Source organism: Myripristis murdjan, chromosome 4 (assembly GCF_902150065.1).
Source record: "Myripristis murdjan chromosome 4, fMyrMur1.1, whole genome shotgun sequence".
Classification (NCBI taxonomy): domain Eukaryota; kingdom Metazoa; phylum Chordata; class Actinopteri; order Holocentriformes; family Holocentridae; genus Myripristis; species Myripristis murdjan.
In genome coordinates, this window is record NC_043983.1 from 22,465,135 (window position 1) to 22,484,820 (window position 19,686).

Consider the following 19,686-nt stretch of genomic DNA (forward strand, 5'->3'; position numbering starts at 1 on the left):
AAGAACCAGTGTGGTGACTGAAAGAGGATCTTAACAGACCGAGCATCGCGTGTGCACTGAAATGTCATTCAATTGTGCTACTGAATTTTCGGAGGGCTAAATTGTTCACAAAGTTTCATGATGAACTGGTATAAAAACTAACACTGCAGGGTGAGAAATACAACTCTAGTCAGTGCTCAACATTCATCATCATTTAGCTCAAAAAAAAAAAAAAAAACGTTTTAAAGTTTTAGACCATCTAGTGGTATTACTATACCATGTCACTCCTGAGTTACCTTATAATAAATTGTTCCAGAACCAGCAGTGCATATGACCTCGTGTTTCAATAAAAATTTGAAATTATTAACAAGCGAAAAAATAAATAAATACATCCACCGCAGCTGCTGCATTAATTAAATAATTAATAAATAATGAGCGTGTCATAGACCTTGGAGTAGGCTTGATTCTTCTGTCCGGACAATAGCAGCTGTAAAAGTGTGTTAGGCCTTCCTAAACAGAATAAAACAAGCAGATCTGTTTTTTTTTTTTAATTCAAAAATTAAATCAAACAAATAAAAATATATAAATGATTTAAAAACATGTGTCACAGCTTTTTTTTTGCCCAAGTGTGATGTGACAGCACAATTCACTAAAATGGATTGTTAAAGAAGCTCCAGTATAAGAAAACAAATGCTGCAATTTGGTGAACAGGTTCATATTCTCTCATTGTGACTAACAGAAGCAATACGGTTTAGCGGCTGAAAGTGATTTCAAACTTGGGGTGTGCTAATTTAAGGAAACTGTTACTGAAACAGCAACAGAAGTAAACGTGTCTCTATCTGTCCTCAGATCTAACTCCAAGCCACAAACAAACCAGCACCACTACAACCGAGTCGCCGTCTTCGTCATTGTCTCGGGATGTGTAAATGTGCCAATAAAACTCAATTGAATCGAACTGAAATTGACTCAACTGTAAAGTCTGTGTTTGCCTCCTCCTCCTGCTCCTCCTCCCAGCTGTGAGTGAACACCTTCCACTCGCTTCTTCTCATCACCTCCTCCAGCACCTCCTCCTCCTCCTCCAACCTCCTCTGCCACGAGACGCGGGACATTGCTCCACACGCGCACAAAAAAAAAAAAAAAACGATTCCCGTAAAACAACGCAGGGGCTGTTTTCACACCTCTGTCCACCTGCTCACGGCCTCATCCTCTCCTCTCTAGGCTCGTTCCACCTGCTGCACTTGGCTGCTCACCAAAAACACCCTCCCACTCCCAAATACAGTCCAGTAGGTGATGTCATCATCCGCGTTATAGCCTCCCTCTGTGGTATGGATTTGGCTTCTCCAGATGTGTGTGTGTGTGCGTGTTCAAGTACAGTTGAGTCCCGACTAAATCTCACACCCTCCAACGGCATTCTAACAGGCTTCATCCATGCACAATCCAACGCCCCCCCCTACCCCAACACCACTACCACCGCCGCCACGGGATGGATCCAACAGCCAATCACAGACAGCGGAATACCCTTGACTCCCCGCCCATTTCCATACCCTCCGACTACACTCCTCCATCCCTCCTTTTCTACCTCCCTCCACCCCTCTCTTTCATCTGGGAGAGTCATCTGTCAGCCCTGGTGACTGCTGGAGTGTGAAATTAAAATCAGGGTGTGTGTGTGTGTGTGTATGTGTATGTGCATGTGTGTGTTTATATGGTAGTGGCTGCGGCATGTATGTGTCTGAGCGAGAGTGAGAGATAGTTTGAATTTGTGTGTCCCAATAGAATAGAAGGTCGATATGAGGCCACTGGGAGTCATAATGTCACCCAGGTTTCAAGGCCCCAAGGCACTGGGAAACAGCTAATAGAGATGTCACCACTATCACATACACACACATACACACACACACGCTCACACTCACACTCCAACTGTCCTAATACAGGCGTCCTGTCCTGTGATTAACATATCAGCAGCAGGCAGCTCGTCAGTACAAACAGATGGCAGGTGTGAGGGAATGCGTCCCCCCGTATAGACGGATGAGAGTGGGGAGTTTGTGTGTTTCTGACCAGGTGAAAGTAGCCTCCTCATCCTCTGACATCACACGGCGCCGACAGCTGGAACCATGATGAGTGAACGAGGGAGCGCGTCACTCAGTGAGTTGTCCCACGGCAAACCGAGCGTGACTTTGTGGGTGCGTTTTGGGGGGGGTGGGGTTACGTATTCACACTCATGATGTCTTACTCAATCCAGAGGAGAGTGACACCCTCCACGGGAAAGGTGAAAAATATTGTGCTCGTAACAGTTTAAGGTCTAGATGCTTGATTGATTGACTAAATGATTAACTGACCTGACTGTCTATCCATCTCTCTCTATCTATTGATCTATCGATTTATCTATCTATATAGTTTGTCTGTCCTTCTAAACACTGGAACTCAAATAAATCAAACATTTCTCTGTGATATATTTCCTCGACCAACTTCGACTCCTTGGCAGTTGCAACCCAATCTTTGAAAATCATTTAAATCTGTAGTTTCACACGTGTCTTTGTTTGTAGCAACTTTCTTGGCTTTACTAGAGCTTCTCATTTTCCATATTCAAGCTAAAAGGGCAAAATAATTTTATAGACAATGCAAAAAGTTTTCTCTCTCTTTATCAACTTACCCTAGTTTGGCTGATTAAAGTGCACTGTGCCATTTTTTTTTTTTAAATGTAAACAATTAGGATCGGACCCAAGTTGCAATCAAACTTAGATCTTGCAGCTGCGAAAATGCTCATCTCAATTTAACTGGAATTCCTGACTGTTTTGGAGATATGAGCTGTTGTTGGCAGGGTACTGACAACACACCAAATAACTGGCAGCAGGGCCGACTTACATCTTGCAGCAGCTTCTCCAGGTTCTCCTGGAGCTCATAGAAGTAGCGGGAGCTGATGAGGCCGTCTCGGCTTTTCTCCAGGCAGTCTCTGGACAGCTCTATCAGCTGATGGTGGATGAAGCTCAGGACCCCGTCGGCCAGCGGGCAAACCTTGTCCGGGGCCGAGGAGGACAGCAGGTCAGCCAGCCGCTCCTCCATTTGAGCAGTTGCCTTTAGGGAGGGGTTGGAGAGAGGAGGGGGAGGGATGAGTCACACAAACACACACAAAATTGGTATGCGCAAAAACTACAGGCACGGAGAGGGCACATGTGTGACCAAACACCATTTACATCAGGTGAGGCACCTTGTATTGGATAATTCATTATTAAAATAAAATGATACAGTATATGACCCCTTGTGTGCAGTGTACCATTTTATAGGTTTGCATGCAACCATAAATAATCTATGAAAAATAGAGGTTTAATGATTACTTCATTGCATCAATGCATGGATTATAAACTCTTCCGATTCAAGTACATCGATCTGCTTAAAGAAATAAATAGAATGAATTATGGCTTGTATCAGTATGAAATGCTTTCAACCAAGTCATTCATAATTTACAGATAAATAACTGACTGCTAAAATACTGACATGTTAATCCAACAGAATACTCTTTTTGTGTGTGTGTGTGTGTGTGTGTGTGTGTGTGTGTGTGTGTGTGTGTGTGTGTGTGTGTTTTGTTAGAATAAATACTGTTTAAGTAAATCTGGTGTCTGAATTTTTTGACATTTCAGGGGAGAGCGAATAGTCTTACATTATTTGCATGCGTTTATTTGATGGCTATAAAATTTTGGCTACAGGTACTGATTCTAATTGTCTTGAATGGTGGTTTACAAACTTAAATTGAAATGAACTGAATTGTTGAAAAAGAAAGGAAAAACAAAAAACAAAAACAAGAATCGCCAACAACTGAATTGGGGATCAAATTTAATTGAAAATGTTCAGCCAAATCTTCATATCCCTAATGAGAAACAAACAAGTGTATATTTTTACATGTTAGTTATGTGAGGCACACGTACTGTATGTGTGCATCTGTCCACACAGAAGCCAGTGACTGACTAGATTTTACTGTTACATTTGTCTATTTTGTGATGCCTTTGTCTGTATTCTTCACCTATCCCATACCCATTGTGTCCTGTACAAGACGTGTGGGTGTGTATGTGTATGTGTGTGTGTGTGTGTGTGTGTGTGTGTGTGTGTGTGTATGTGTACATACCTTGGGGAACCTCTCCTTGTACACATGGTTCATCATCACAATCTCATGGTCAAAGGAGATGGGCGACCGCCCGGGGCTGAAAGGAAACACACACACATAAATACAGATGAGTGAAGAGAGTAGACACTGGTTGGTCAACCAAGCCTTAAGAGAATCGCGGAGATCCATAACATCGGATTGCTGAGGATTTCGTAAACCTGCGCCAGGGAGTGTTGCCCTGTCCCCAAGCTGCAGAGACAAGATTGACCAGGCTTGGGTGTGAGTGTGCGTCGCACTATTTGATGGACAGGAGCTGACCAGGTCACTACAACATGGAGCTAAAAACGGAATGGAGGTCATGCACTAATGGGACCTTGGGGTCTACATCATGTGCGTATGTGGCTGTTAGTGTCTCACAATGGCAGGCCACAGTGGTGTACCCTGAAGACCATGACAACCTCTGCCACTAAGCCACCCTGATATGGACCCGCATGGCTGCACACACAGACAGACACAGATACAAAGGTATCGTCTCTGGAGACCAGTGGCTGCAGCCGTCACATCCCCAGCAAATGGTGTGTGTATGTGAGAGAGAGAGAGAGAGTGTGTATCTGTCAGTCATGCACTGAGGCTGTCCACTGAACTGCTTTACTGTAAGACTGTTCTCATGAGGTTTGTGTGAGCAAGTTGAGACCTGAGAGACAGACACTGATGTCTCTTTTACACCATTCAAGCCTCCACAGAATATAAATCCATCCCTCTTTCTCTCTACTTTCAACACTATCAATGGGGTCCATTTTTCTCTCTCGTGTCCCTCTCATGGGAAACATCTCGTTTCTTATTCTATTATCTACTGCCCCCCTCTCTATGGTAAGACCAAATAGAGACAATAGCCAGCAGTGGTCTTGACCTTGCTGTCTCACCTACTGAAGAATAGGGCAGCAATGACGTTTTATTCAAAGCTCTTCCAGGCTTTGTTAGCCTAGTGCATTATTCATTCACTCCATTTACGATTGTAAACATTTCCTTCTAAATATTGCAATTTCAATTCAAGTTTTTCTCTGGCATTTCTTTTCTTTTTAAATCTACCAGGACACGAAGAAAAAAAAATCACAAACTGCAATGTGATTGTTGAAAGTAATGAAACTAAGGATAAGGATTCCAGCTACAGTAGAGTAGAAATGACTGAACTATTTATTGGTCAAAAAAGAAAAAAAAGAAAAAGAAAAAAAAAGAGTTATTTCTACACTAATGTTACTGGAGCCTCTATCTTCACTTTTTTATACCATGCACCTACAAAACAGTGTCTATGTTCCCTTCCAGTGAAACTATTGCAATAAAATAAAATCATTTTTTGTAAACAAAAAAAAAAAAAAAAAATACTATTACTTCTAATAAAATCCCTATTCACAATAAACACTGAAATACTATGACAGCCTGGAAGGAGTGAGTATTATAAATTGAGGGGAATGCAGGTAAGGTAAAAATATGAATTTGGGGCTCCAGATGTCACCGCCTGTATGAGTCATCGATAGACAAACACCCACACATGAACACGTACACACAAACGTGCACACGTGACCAGAGGGATGAGGTAATGCTTTAAGTCATCCATCGGCAGCTCAAAGTCCAATTACTGGCTTAATTGGAATGAGCGCACGCTGAATGTGACATATGAGCTAAACGTCATGGAGGCCGTTTATCATTGTGCCAGCGCGCAGCTGCACAGGCCTGTGCACGTGCACGCACACAAAGAAACAACACACTAACTTTAAGCAAAATAGGAATACAGACTAGTCTATTATATTCCTATTGTTCCTTTTGCTTCAATTTGCTTTTAAATGTATGCAGCCATGTATGCCAATCAAATGGAGCTCCTTAGACAAGTAACATCCTGAACTTTTGAAACTCTTTTCATGTCTGTCTTTCTTGAAATAAAACAAAGAGCATATTCAATCAAAACCCAGCCAGCTCTGCCACTGGGTTCAGTAAGTAAAGGTTAGCCCTGACACGGATGGATGTGTGGCCAGAGGCTGTTATGTACATGCTTTAATTTTCACTGCATATCTTTTTCTCCCTGTTTTATTTCTGTCTGCCACTGGCTTTAAGCAGCCCGAGCCTTTATTAAAATAATACTCCTATTCAAACCAAGTTCTAACAGAGATCAGGGTAAAATGCCTGGGATGAATAACACAAGACAGCCAGACAAAGGCTAATTAGAACACGGCTGTATCTCTGCTGTAATGGGAAATAAAAATCACCTCGCGGCAATCCCTGCGAAAAAACGTCTTCGTCATTATTTTGAGAAATGACCTTGGAGGAGAGGCTTTTGTGCAACTTGTGGAAGACTTCTTTTGTTTAAGTGTGGGGCTGAAAGTTCAAAAGTATCGAATATGAGACAGAGGGAAAAAAAAATCAAAGTGTCTTATAAAATTGTACATAAAATGCATTACAGCCCCACGGTGGTTCATAAACCGTGATAATTGAAATGTTAAATAGCGGTGTAATAGGTTTTTTGGGGGGATAAATGGTGATGTCACTTGTGAGAAAGCTGCTAAAAATGTAAAAGCGCTTATTGAGGAGAAGATAATTGAGGTAAATCAAATGAGACACCGAGTGAGATGGTGAGGCAAGGAGAGAAAGAGGGAGGGAGAGATGGTGTGTGAGAGAGAAAAATAACATTGCTCTTTCGCAACTGAGGCAGGCGACTTGGGAAATGAGAGACCTAATTGACCGTGACAGAGAGCTGGGCAGACCGGGATATGAGTGTGTGTGTGTGTGTGTGTGTGTGTGTGTGTGTATTTGCCATTGAAACCTCAAAATCCCACTCATAAGACTGATGACTTTACTGGTCACATCTTAGTAAAAGTAAAGGTCTTCCTAAGCCCCAAAGGAGACAGGTGAAAGAAACACTTGGTGAGATGCTTCACTATATGCTATGTTATCAGTGATACATAGACAGCAGATACATGGCATCTTTCTGGTCTGCATGAATGAATGAACAGATATATGTATATAATACATGGATGGATAAACATCATTGTTTCTGCAGCTAAGACCCATAACTTTGTGGCCCCCTCAGCACCAAGAATGAGGGCAGACAGATGTCAGAGAGTCACAGTGAACAGATTTATCATGCTATGTTTCTGATGTGCAGTAGATGAATAAATTCTGCTCTGTAGAAGCTGTCATGATAATAGTGAAGGTCGTGTGCCTGTGTATGACGGTGTATGACTGAGTGTGGCTGCCTGTGACTGCTTGGGTAGTTCATTAACAAGGGCCTTTGTTCCCGATGACGTATATGACAGGTGAATGATGGATGGATGAGTTGAGCTCATTTCCAGATCTATAGAAAACTGAGAGATAGAGAGACCAGAATGGAAGAAGGGGTTGTAATACTAGCTATATAGATAGACAATCAGACAGACAGACAGAGGTAAGAGTTCTGGAGGGCAAAAACTGAGGGAGTGAATGAGCTTGATGGGCTGAGCGAAAAACAGGGATGAGCAGAGATTGTTAAACGATAGGAAAAAAGAAGTGTGGCTGTCATCCCTCACAGCAGGGCGATAAAATTAGCATATAATTGTGCTCTCTACCTCACATTCATTATTTCTTTCTCTCTCTCTCTCTCTCTCTCACACACACACACACACACACACACACACACACATGCACGCACACACATGCAAATCATCCCTCATTCATTGCCCCCTCCTCATGGGCCCAATCATCATCTTCTCCCCACTCTTCCCTCTGTCCCCAATCTCCTCTTACTCACTCACTTAATTTCTCTCCCTGCTCAATATTGTCTGTCTCCCTAGGCATGTCTCTTCTCTCCACCTGAGATCTGTACATTTTTCTCTCACTCTTAATTTCTGCTATTGTCTCTCTTTTAATGTCAATTTCTCCTCCTCCGTCACTGTCTTCCCCTCTTTTCTCCCTCCCCCTCTCTTTCTACGTTGCTTACTGTTGGTTATTTATCTGTGCTTGGAGCCGGGTGGTCTGTAAGAAGCCGTTAGTGGACTGATATAACATTAACAGGTTTAATTAGGGCAGACTGGTGTTCCACTGAGAGCTGTCCACACTGAATGGGGTGGTGGTGGGGGTGGGATGAGACGGGTGGGCTAGGCTACTCCTGCAACACCTTATACCAAAGTCATCTCAATGCACAATCTCTATGTCTGGCTTTCTTTTCACTAAGTTATACTGTGTTCATTTCAGCTCAAAGCTTGTAATTTACATCTTGGAAATTTCCCACTTGCCACAACATTGTGTTTGTGGTATCACCTCTGGAAAAATGGATGCCAACAAGAAAAAGAAACCACATTTCCCTCCAGCGGTACCCTAAGACTCTGTATGCAGTGGTATTTGCTGAAGTAGTAAATGAAGTATCTTATACTGATTCAATTATCAATGTGGACAACAAAGGCCGATGATTTATGCCATTTGGTGCTCTAATGTCAACTGCACCCAAGAGCTCTGACATGGCACCACAAAACTTGAAATTCTGGATTGGATGACTATTCAGTTTGTTTGTCATTTACAAGTCACATCTTGCTTTTAAGGAGCTCTGAGTTGAAATGCATGCGGCATTGAATACTTAATCTCTGTAAATACCACATATTATCACACATTTCTTTCTTTTTTAAATCCAGCTTATACACTCTTTTCTCTGTCCTCTCTTTCTGCGTCTCCATTTGTCACTGACCTGTAATGCAGCTGTTCTGCTCATACATGGAAAGATACTGAACTGTGCTTTGAGTGAAATAAATGGAATATCTATATCTATCTATCTATATATAGGTATAGATAGATAGATAGATAGATAGAGAGAGAGAGAGAGAGAGAGAGAGAGAGAGAGATGCAGATGAAATCAAGTAGTTTTATTTGTTAGTTTTGTTTGAGGTTATTCATGTTAGAGTGTATGGCATAAAATTTGGCAAGGAAGATTTAGATGGTTGGGTTATATCAGGACACAGGGTGATGGCAGATGAGATGGCACACTCATACCCTCACATACACACACACACACACAGCCTGAAATCAATCAACAAACACCCTGTGACTCCAATCAGATACACAGCTCGCATCTCTCTTGCCTTCCTTTCATCTCAGAGGTTGAAAGATTCAATATCTCCCATGAAGGTACAGAGAGAGAAAAGAGAAAGCGGTGGCAAGACGAGATGTAGGTGAGACACTGAGTTGGAAAACGAGATAGTGATAGAGAGAGAGAAATAAAATAAATCTAGTGAGGGGAAGAAGAGAAAGACAGACACAGAAAAGAGCAAACAAAGCATGGAGGAAGGGGGAAAAAAACAAGTAAATGCACCACTTGACAGGTTGAAAGAGAAATGGAAAGTGATGGATAAAGTAAAAGAGGGATGGACAGAATGAATGAAAGCTACTGCAAAACAGTTAACAGATGGACAGATCAAAGCTGGAGATCCCTGCATCCATAGGTAGGCAGATAAACAGATCTGTGAGCCTGGGTGTCACAGATAGGGGCAAAGAAAACCAACGAGGGTGATGCTGCCACAGTGAAGAGATCACACTTGCTACCAACTGCCATGGACGTGTCAGCGGGAAGAGTCTGACCTTTCTGTTCGCTGACAAGAATGCACACACACAGCACCCACTTGACAGCCTGTCTGTGAGCAAGTCAGCCAGGAATATCCATTTCATACACCCGGCAAATTAATGTATGCTGATCCGGGTCCATCTCATTGTATGATAGGAATTCAAGCAAGCCTTATATAAAGGAAAGTCCAGAGTGATTATCATTCAGATCAGACCCAGGACAGAACTGCATATGCAAGTGCGCTCTTTAAATGATCACTTGTCTGTGAACTGTCACCTTTTAAGTTCCTCAAAGCAGACATGCTTGCATTTAGCGCTCAACATGATGGAAAGCATCACAGTCCAAACACTGTGTTGTTCTGCAGAATGGTTTTAAGTGTTGTTGGCTTTCTCTGGCGCAGCTAGAACGTTTAAACTTGGTAAACACCAATCATGCTATAATATGTCCTTTTCCCAAAAGTATTAGTTTGTTTGTTTGTTTGTTTATTCATTTATTTCCAAATGCCTTTAGTACAAGCTACACATCTAGATCAGGGGTGTCCAATCATGTGCCATGGAGGGCCAAGAGGCTGCAAGTTTTCATTCCAACCAAGACCTCCACCAGGTGACTTCACTGATCACCTCACCTTGTATCAGAAAAGAGGAACTAATCAGTGAATCACCTGGTGGAGGTATTGGTTGGAATGAAAACCTGCAGCCTCTTGGCCCTCCATGGCACATGATTAGACACCCCTGATCTAGATAGTTTCTGTGTGATTTGGCAAGGTTTCCACTTATCCCTGTTTTCCCTGATCCCAATGCAATGAGGCTGGATGTCTATTTATTTGAGTTTCATTGGGAACTACTTCCTGATGAAGTATACTGGCAAACTATATCTATCCAACCCATTTTCATACTCTTTCAGGGTGGATACCCATTTAGCACCCTTGTATCAGGAGACAGGGAAGACTGCAGCTGGCGGAAACCTTGCCAAATCACAAAACTATCCAGAACTACTAGAGGGATAGCTTGCATTAGGAGTAAGTGGAAAATAGCTTTTTGTATTTTTGGTGAACTGTCCCTTAAAGTACTCCGATGCTCTTTCCCCAAGTTTCCCAATGTACTGCAATGCCAAGATAATTATCCTTTCAGTATTATTCAACAGACAAAGATAATCTTTGCTGCTTCTGGAAAAAGGAATCTAGCTAGAGGAGGAAGACTGCAAAGACAAAAGTGTGCCCCACATAGAGTAGTATGCCATGTCATATCACTGTGTTGGTATTTGTAATGAGTTGTCTTTTAATCTGGGGCATGGTTTTGATACAGCAGGAGCTTTATGCTCAAAACACAGCTCTGCTGACATAACAGAGCACAGTTCCTACCTGAGGCTGCGTGAGCGGGGTCTCATGGCGGGGGAGCGTCGTCCCTCCTCATCTGTGATGCTCTCGGAGCTGAAGTGCTTGGTGAGGAAGTGCAGCTCATCTGGCGTGGGCTGGAAGGGCAACTGGTGCAGCTTCTCCTGAGATGAACGGAGGACTGTGAGAGGAGGAGCAGAGAGGGAGCAAGATTACAACCAGCACTGGAGCTACTGCGGGGTCAAGCTGCAGCTAAGCCAGGCTAGCTCAGGTTAGCCTTGAGGACTTGTGGGGGGCAGTAAAAGGAGGAGCAGAGGGGCAGTATGGGTTACAATCACCACTCCAGCTCCTGTGGGCCAGTGTAAGACTTAGTTACACTTTTCATTTTGACATTGTTTTTTACATCTGATTCTTAAGATTGGTTTGTCAGAAACTACTGTATATAGAAACTGCTGTATGTCCACGCTTGACCTAAAATTGTCAGTTATGCATGTCGAGTTGCTATATTTATATCAATCTGTCACCGGGTGTTTTTTTTTTTTTTTTCTTTTTCCCTACTGTCCCCATTCTCTTCATTCTGCTTGCATGTGCATAGTTGGACTGCAACTAGGATATGTAACATTCTGGTCACAATTTTGAAAACCTAAGAGCAAAATCTGATTATTGTGCCTGCAGACCTGTCACTTAATGCTTGCTGGCATGATCAGATGATGAAAGTCACATTGAAATGACAAGCGTGACTCAAACCATGATTAGGTTAGCCTAGAGGGCTGGTGTGCTAGTTACAGGAGAGGCCGACAGGCGGCATGTAATACGACAGGTAGTGGAGATTCTATGCATTAATTTAGAGTGAGCCAAGAGCTTCTGTGGATTAGCCAAGAGCTCAGTTAGTTTAGTTACAACTAAACAGAGTTAGTGTGCTACTATTAAAATCCAAGTTTCTTTTATGAAACTAAGAGAAGCGTCCTTTATTCAGTTCCCAGTTAGTGTGTGAGTTAGTCAAACTAATAAGACAACTCAAATGAGGCCTGTTCTGTTGACACAGGGGGCTCGCAGGCAGGCTAGCAGTATGATGTGATGGCTGAGAGCTTGAGTATCCCATCAGCTAAGCTTTCTGCCTTTGAAGCATGCCGAGTCCTCATTCTACAATCAGCAGGTAGAAAGCAACCGCACACTGGGGTATTAAGAAGGGAGAAGGACAGGGGAGCAGAGGGTTAAGTAGGGGGGGGGGAAGGATTAGACACTCTAGGAATTGAGGGATGAGACAGAGGCGAAAATGGTGGTAACATATAGAGAACCTTAAAAGCAGGGAAAACAGACTGCAATGTAAGGCATAAGAGAAAAGTATTGAGGGAGAGGAGGGAGTAATGTGGGGGGACTGAATGGGGAGAAAGAGAAAGGTTGGAGGGGAAGCAAGAGAGAATGATCTTCATTGCAGCTGAGGGAGCGTTTGATGGCTTGCTGCTTTGGATTGTAGCAAGAGGAAGTAGAAGGGGTTTATCTTTGGGTCTTTTGGGTCCACAGATAAAGAAAATAAAACATGCATTCACGCAAACATAGAATATATATGCACAAAAACATAGACACTTACCGAGACTGTAGAGCTGGGAGTGTTTGTGCCATAGCCAGAGGAAGGCAGAGAAGCCAAAGACCAACGTCTCCCATCCGTTCTGATTAAGGGCAAAGGGAGAAGAGACAGAAACAAAAGGATAAGGCTATCAGAATCCATAAAGCCTCCCTCACTTTCTTTAAATAAATGGAATTAACATTGACATTGCCAAATCCACATGATGCAGCACCCTCACATACAGCCACAAAGCCATTCATTTGCAGGAGGGAAAATGCACATGAGAGTAAAAATGGGTTTAGAAAGAGCGCAGACACAGCCATGTGGGTTTGGAAAATCCACTGAGCAATACTGAGACATTCAGCCTGAGACACCAGACATATGATAAGGTGATGCAAGACTAGTAAGCTCCTGAGTCTATACCTGACAGCCACTCTACACTGCCTGTCCCTGTAAGTCTTTTCTGTGTTTGTGTTTTGTATTTGCACTTTCCAAAACCATTTTGGATGAGTTTATTAAAGAACAAACACACCCTAAGATCCTTGTATAATTGACAATGATTCATTGTAATCCAATGGGCAAAAGGGAAAAAAAAAACTCAATCTAGAAAGTTAAGACAATGACAGACAGGTAACATTTAAGGTTATGAAAATTAATATTGTTGATGAAAAAAAACATCATGAAAAACTACTGTTATTTTATTTATTATTAGTGGCAATGGGACCAAAACTACATAACTGCAAACTTTTGTCCAATTTTACAACCTTAAAATAAAAATGGAAGTATAGTGGGTGAAAGCTAGTCCTGGAAAGGGAAAAGAAAACAACAAAACAACAACAAAAATAAAAAAACGGCATCCTTTGGTCCTAAATTTGATGTATGTATACAGCATATGGGAGTTTCTCTAAGAATAGTGGCAGTGACGCAGACCCTGCAGGGTAGTATCTGTAGTAGTATCTGTAGTATGTACTTGTAGATGTCAGCCTGTGTGCGCTCAGCCATGCAGGACAGAGGGCAGCTAGTGGAGGCAGGGAAAAGGGAAGACTAGGGAAGGAGCATGTAAAGGTTAAAGTTGATAGGTTACCTGTCAGCCCTGTGTCCGTGACTGTGTGGGAGAGAGGACAATTTTTTTTTTAGGTGGCGCTGTAAGCAGCTGTCAGTCAGTCTTAGACAAAGGACACAAAGACACACACCTAGCCTATCCCAGCCTTACAAAACTCTTCCATTTGCCACTCCTTGGTTTCTCTTGTTTGTATTAATATTTTGAATCATTATAAAGCATGAGCATGGTTAGTGTAACAAACCATTTGGGTGCTAGTACAAGACAAACACACTTCAACAGCACTACAATTCAAGACACCGGTCCCTCAGCTCCTAGGCTGCATTATCAAACTCCACCACATGGTGGCAGTGTTGTCACAGCATCCGCTCTCTCAGTAGCTGCAACAACTGAGGTCAGCAAACAGGCATGGAGGGATTTCCAACTCAAATTAATATTAATAGATTTCTTTTTGGGCTGGTACACAGCCATACAATGTTTGATAGTGTTGTCATAGAAATAAGCATGGGTTCAGTGCATAAGGTAATGTGTTACCATGGAAACATCATCATTTCACTGAACATGTCAGAGGCAGGTATGTCTTAATCTAATGCACTGTCCACACATTAAGCAATGCTCATATTTATGACAGCTCCGCTATAGTAGGCATATCAAGAGATGGTGCACTGCTTCAATTTTTTCTAATTCCATTTCATGCTTTAGTTCTATGCAGCAATATAAGCTGTTACCAGCATATATGTCATGTGGAGCACAGCTGCATGAACATGCACACAAAGATCTGTCTCACACACACACACACACACACACACACACACACACACACACGCAGCACCCACACTCTCTGTCTCTATTCCCCTAACCCTCCCTACCTCTTAGTAATTACTATCTCTGCTGAGAGCCCAGACAGATAAGAGCTTATTAATCCAGGTTTGAATGACAGTCACAGATCATCTCTGTCTCATCATCAGTTCCACAGTATCATCATCTACAGCTCGGTTCTCAGGGTGCCAAGGCCACAGAGGCATTTAAGAGCACTTGCCATTTCAAAGACACTGGCATTAAAGATTGAACTGTGGCTCTCCATCTTTCAGGATGAATGCCATCCAGCAGTTTGATATTCAACCTCTTATTCACCTTCCCATTCAACCTCCACATTTTCCTGTATGTAACCACAAACCACTTGGGAGTGAAAAGCTTCTCTTGGTGTCAATCATCTGCAAGATTTAATTTCATAGCTTCAATAGTGACCTTGTGTAATTCATCAGGATATAGTAAAGGGAGTAGTCTGAGTGGCTTCTATTTGGGTTCCAGTGTTTCATATCTACCTGACCACCAAAGCCTGTTAGACTGTCAGTCAGCACTTCTGCTCCATAACACATATCTTACTAATGAATACTGTTTTTTGTTTCTTTTGCTTATCTGTAAATTCACAAACAAATGCCAAGGTTTTCAGTCCCAGACTGATTATAATGCTTTATTCTGATTTTCAATAAAACCCAATTAACTGTACCATTAAATATTTAAAACACCCAAGCTACTTGGAAAAAGAAAACAGAGTGCAGTGGGTTGCACCACTTGGTATCCAAGTTACTTGGAGACTCATGATGTCAGTGCTGTTATTTTAATGTGTGTTTCTGATATATTCTTGAACCAACATCATCAAATCACATCATCACCACATCATCAAGTCAAATTGCTATATATTTATTGCACTTAGAAGCTAAATTTAAGATTCAAGTGCTAGTGACACTCTTTTCAAAGCTGAAATTATATTTAGCGCTAAATTACTATCTAGCTGCATTTTTTAACTGACTTTTTCTTCCTCCTCCCATTGAGATCTAAAATGTAAGTATGTGCGTATAGTATGTGTGTGTTTGTGTGTTTGTATCTCACCTGCGTGCAGGAACAAAAGAGAAATGTGCAGCTGTGTTGGGGGAGAAATTGCGAGGGCTGTCCAGTGGGCTGGTACCTGAGAGAGGAAAAAGACATAATGAAGGACTGGAAAGGAGGAAAAGCAAAGTGGGTAACAGTAGTACACACAGACGTTGCTGGACAGGCAACAGGCAGCTCTCACCCATGTCTTCACTTAGCTCAGCAGACAAGGGATGTGACCGACAACAAAGGAGATTTAGAAATGCTGTAAGCTATACATTTGTTCATCTGGGAAAATGTGGGTGATGAAAGTGAATGACTAGCATTCTCCTGTCCTGACAGCAACTACTGCTAAGGTACCGTTGAACAAGGCATTTAACCCCCTAAAGGATTCAGTGGAGATGCTCAGTGGTAGACTGTGGCTTTGGTAACTGTGTGAATGAGAAAACTTCCCTTGATAAATAAAGGCTAAAATACAACTGTAATCAATTAGAAACAGGATGTTGCCGCAGGTTATTGCACTGACTGGTCTGCTGCAGCACTGGCAAGTGGATGTTTCCTTTCAAGTGCTTCACAGTACTGAGAAATGCATTTTAAGCTTGGGTTGTGTCAGTGGGAATTGAATGCCTGAACATAAACCAACAGGGTTGAAAAGCTGCACAACAAAAACAGACTAAATCGAAGCTGAAATACTTTGAAGTGCAAATGGCTTCTCTCTGACTGCTTCTTTCAGCTGGGTAAAACCAAACCCACTCAAATTTGGAGACACATGGAAAACAAAATCTGTGTGGCTGAATGCAGTGTGTATTCATGGAGTGTTTAGTGTGTTTATGCGAGTTTCTTCATCATTTCTACCAATCTTCCTGACAGTAAACCCTATCATGCCTCCACTCTTTTTCAATCATCACCCAACACTCAACCACAGACGCATCTTGAAGGAGGGAAAGATTCACAAAGGAACAGAATGAGAGAATAAGGGGAAAAAAATATCATAATGAACAGTTTAGTAAGGGAAGGGAAGAATCTCTCTCAAAAAAAGCCACACTAACAAGAGTCAGAGAGCAAAGGAGAGTCAGACAGCGATGAGACACAGAATTTGAGTTTGATGAAGTGTTCTCATTATGTGAATGGGAGTTTGAGGGCTGGTAGATAGACAGATAAGAGGGCTGACTAATCTGTCCGCTTTGTCCAAAGAGGACGACAAGTGGGCAGAGATAAAGGAGGAGAAACAGTGTTTACATCCCCCACTAGACACAACTGTGGATGACAAATGAATTAGAGATAAAATAGAGCCAACCTTCAACAGGAGACATGAGAGAATATGGGAATGGAATGAAAAAAGGACAGAGACTGAGAGGGCGAGAGGAAAAGAGAAAGTGTCAGAGATCTGAGAAAAAGAAGAGCGCAGAAGATGGACAGTGCGTTAAAAGGAAAAGTGATAGGTGTTATTAGAAAACCTGAAAAGGTCCCAATCAGCTCTCTAAAACTTGTAACAATTATAAGACAAATCAGCACTGTTCTGTGCACAAACACTGACCTTGTACAAACTTATTTCCAAATGTTGTACCCCAGTGTAGAGATTAAGTTTTTTCAACAACATAAACTGTCTTCAGCAGAGAATGAATAATCTATTGTGGAACTGAATCTGCTTGTAGTCTCACAAAACAGATGATCCTATTTTGTATAAACATGAGGATTACTGAATAAGCATAGTGAATGAATATGTATCACATGGGATACAATATTCAAACGCAGCCAGGGAACAACATAGCATGACTGTCAGTCTGAAACTAACAATTCAATGGAGAGAAATGGTATGGTAGGGAAGGGTGTAAATGTACACACACACACACACACACACACACACACACACACACACACACACACACACACACAACATGACACAGATGGGCACGAAAAGGTCAGTGGCCCGAGAAATGAGGAGTGCTGCTGGATTGCCTGAGCTGGACAAGAGGGAAAGATTAAGAAGTTGGACATTTCCACATCAATTATGCATTTTCCTTTGCAGCATGTCTGGACAGAGCAGAATCTCAAATATTAATGGAAGCATCTGCTTTCTGTCAGAGAGGAAAAAATTCTGTCTCTCTCTGCCTCTGTAGATGAAACTGAGCTGGTATCGTGTGGACAGATACATCTGTTAACATGTGTATGTTATTTGTAAAACCAGAAGCTTGTTAGAATCCATCCATGCACCAACTGTATGTGTGATATCCCTCTTGTCCATGTGTTTGTGTGTCTATGCATGTGTGGCAAAGGGAGCCCACCATGGCTATTAAAAGGCGCAGAGGGAATGGGTTCACACCACATTGCCACACTTTATGGTATCAACACCAAAAACTGTGTGCAGAGTGTGAGATTGGGTAAGCCATTAGTTTCATATATGTGCTTGTACGCCAGCATAAGAAAAAAATTATGCAATGCAGTCAACCGTAAAGGAGAGTGTTTGTGTATTTTTAAGCGTGTCAGGGCTAACAGCTATTCTGAGACGTAAAGCATGGTAATGTGACTCTGCAGTCCCTGGTGTGTGGCATGAGCTAAATGTTATCGAGCGCTATGGGATTTCTACCATGTCACTTGGCAGCCAAAGGCTTAGAGAGTCAAGTCTCACTGGTGGTCACTAGTTCAGACATCCGCAAATCTGGAAGGAGGAATGTAATGGCAAATTCTCTCCCTTCCCTCAGTGATGACGAGCTGAAGTCCCCAGTGACTAACAGTAAAATACTGGGTCTAAGAGTGTATGGGTACTCAAATGCACAAAGACACAAATTTTAAGTCACAGTGAAATGAAAAATCGCATTTTACATCATCTTAGCTGCTTTCTCATACCCCATATATATTTTTATTTTCTTGTATTCGTATATTACAGTCCAAATATATTTGAACAGTGCTGCACTGTATCGTTAACAGGACTTGGCTATATAGGTTGTACACAGCTTTACTGGAGGACATTTTGCTTCATTACTCAAGAAACAGACTGCAGTTTAGAGTTACTTTTGTCTCAGAATTACTTTGTAAAAGACGTCAAAGGTGTATTCGGGCTGCCTTGCTTGAGAAGACACAACACAAGGAAGAGTGAGAAAAATTCAAGCAATTGGATTCCTATCTGTAAGCCAAATTGCTGCTTTATTGAGTTGTTCCAGCGTGCTTTACCACTAATTACAATCTTTCCAGCAGCATCTGCGTGTTGCTGTTGTGACTGTTGGCAGAATGAAGAACAAGAACAAAAAAATCTTGGAGATAACGAGGTAAATATTTGACTTTTGGACCCACAGTGCCATCAGTTGGCTTCAGAACACTTGGATTACATTGCAGAAGCAGTTTAATGGTCTCTTTTTTGTTGTTTTCTGAATTTTGGCATTTTTGGAACAAATAAATGGGGTGTCTCACAACTTCTGCTCTTCTTTAATAGAGCAGAGGATGTACGAACTTCACTGATGTTTTTCTGCTGACATGAGGATAAGTCAAAGGGTCAGCTGTTCAGCATTCTTAATTAACAATAAGAGGTATCGTTAATATTGTGGCTTACTAATTCTGATTAATTAGACAATTTGAAACTGGTATTAAAAGTGGGTTTTTATACTGAGCTCTAACCTTCAATGGTGCCCTCATGCTGTACCAGTAAGAGTAAATACAAATTCCAATCAATAATACCATCACACTTTTTTGAACAATCTCACCCTTATGCAGTTTCAAAATAAAACTGTCCTTTCATAACTGATAAGGCATTAGCTTACACTTTTGAATGATTAAATTCTACATTATATCCTGCCATTTCAATTCATTTCAATGGGACTTAAAGAGTTTTTTAAAAAGTCAATGTTCTCCCCTCATAGGTTGTATTCAGCCTGCAACAGTGGAGCTGACACAAGGAGTTCAATAGGTGGTATACGTGTTATAGCCTGGAACCAGAGCCTGAAGGGCTTCTGTGGCAAAGCCCTTTGATTTTTTTTTTCTTACACTGGGTGGATCATGGCCATTGTTCCATACAATCATTTCAGGATTCCACCAAACTGCTATAGCAGGGATAATAGCACGGCTCCTGCTTTGACCGATTACTTGACAGTTCCTTGGCAACTTCGCAACAATGAAGATCAGATGTGCTGCAGAAATTTCCAAGGATTTTTTTTCTGGGTTTTGTTTAACAATTGTGGTGCCCTTGCTACTCAGAGGGCAGCTACAT

General features: G+C 41.9%; 1 protein-coding gene across 5 annotated transcripts in view; it reads right to left on the minus strand.

Moving 5' to 3' along the window:
- mast2 (microtubule associated serine/threonine kinase 2) overlaps positions 1–19,686 on the minus strand; it is a 170,919-nt gene that overhangs the window by 22,748 nt on the left and 128,485 nt on the right. For all 5 annotated transcript variants that reach the window (XM_030048901.1, XM_030048902.1, XM_030048905.1 and 2 more), the window contains 6 exons: positions 15,507–15,582; positions 13,638–13,658; positions 12,578–12,656; positions 11,014–11,150; positions 4,097–4,172; positions 2,842–3,051 (listed from right to left, as the gene is read on the minus strand). In XM_030048901.1, the coding sequence (XP_029904761.1) occupies positions 2,842–3,051; positions 4,097–4,172; positions 11,014–11,150; positions 12,578–12,656; positions 13,638–13,658; positions 15,507–15,582 (599 nt within the window). The remainder of the gene's footprint in view (positions 1–2,841; positions 3,052–4,096; positions 4,173–11,013; positions 11,151–12,577; positions 12,657–13,637; positions 13,659–15,506; positions 15,583–19,686) is intronic.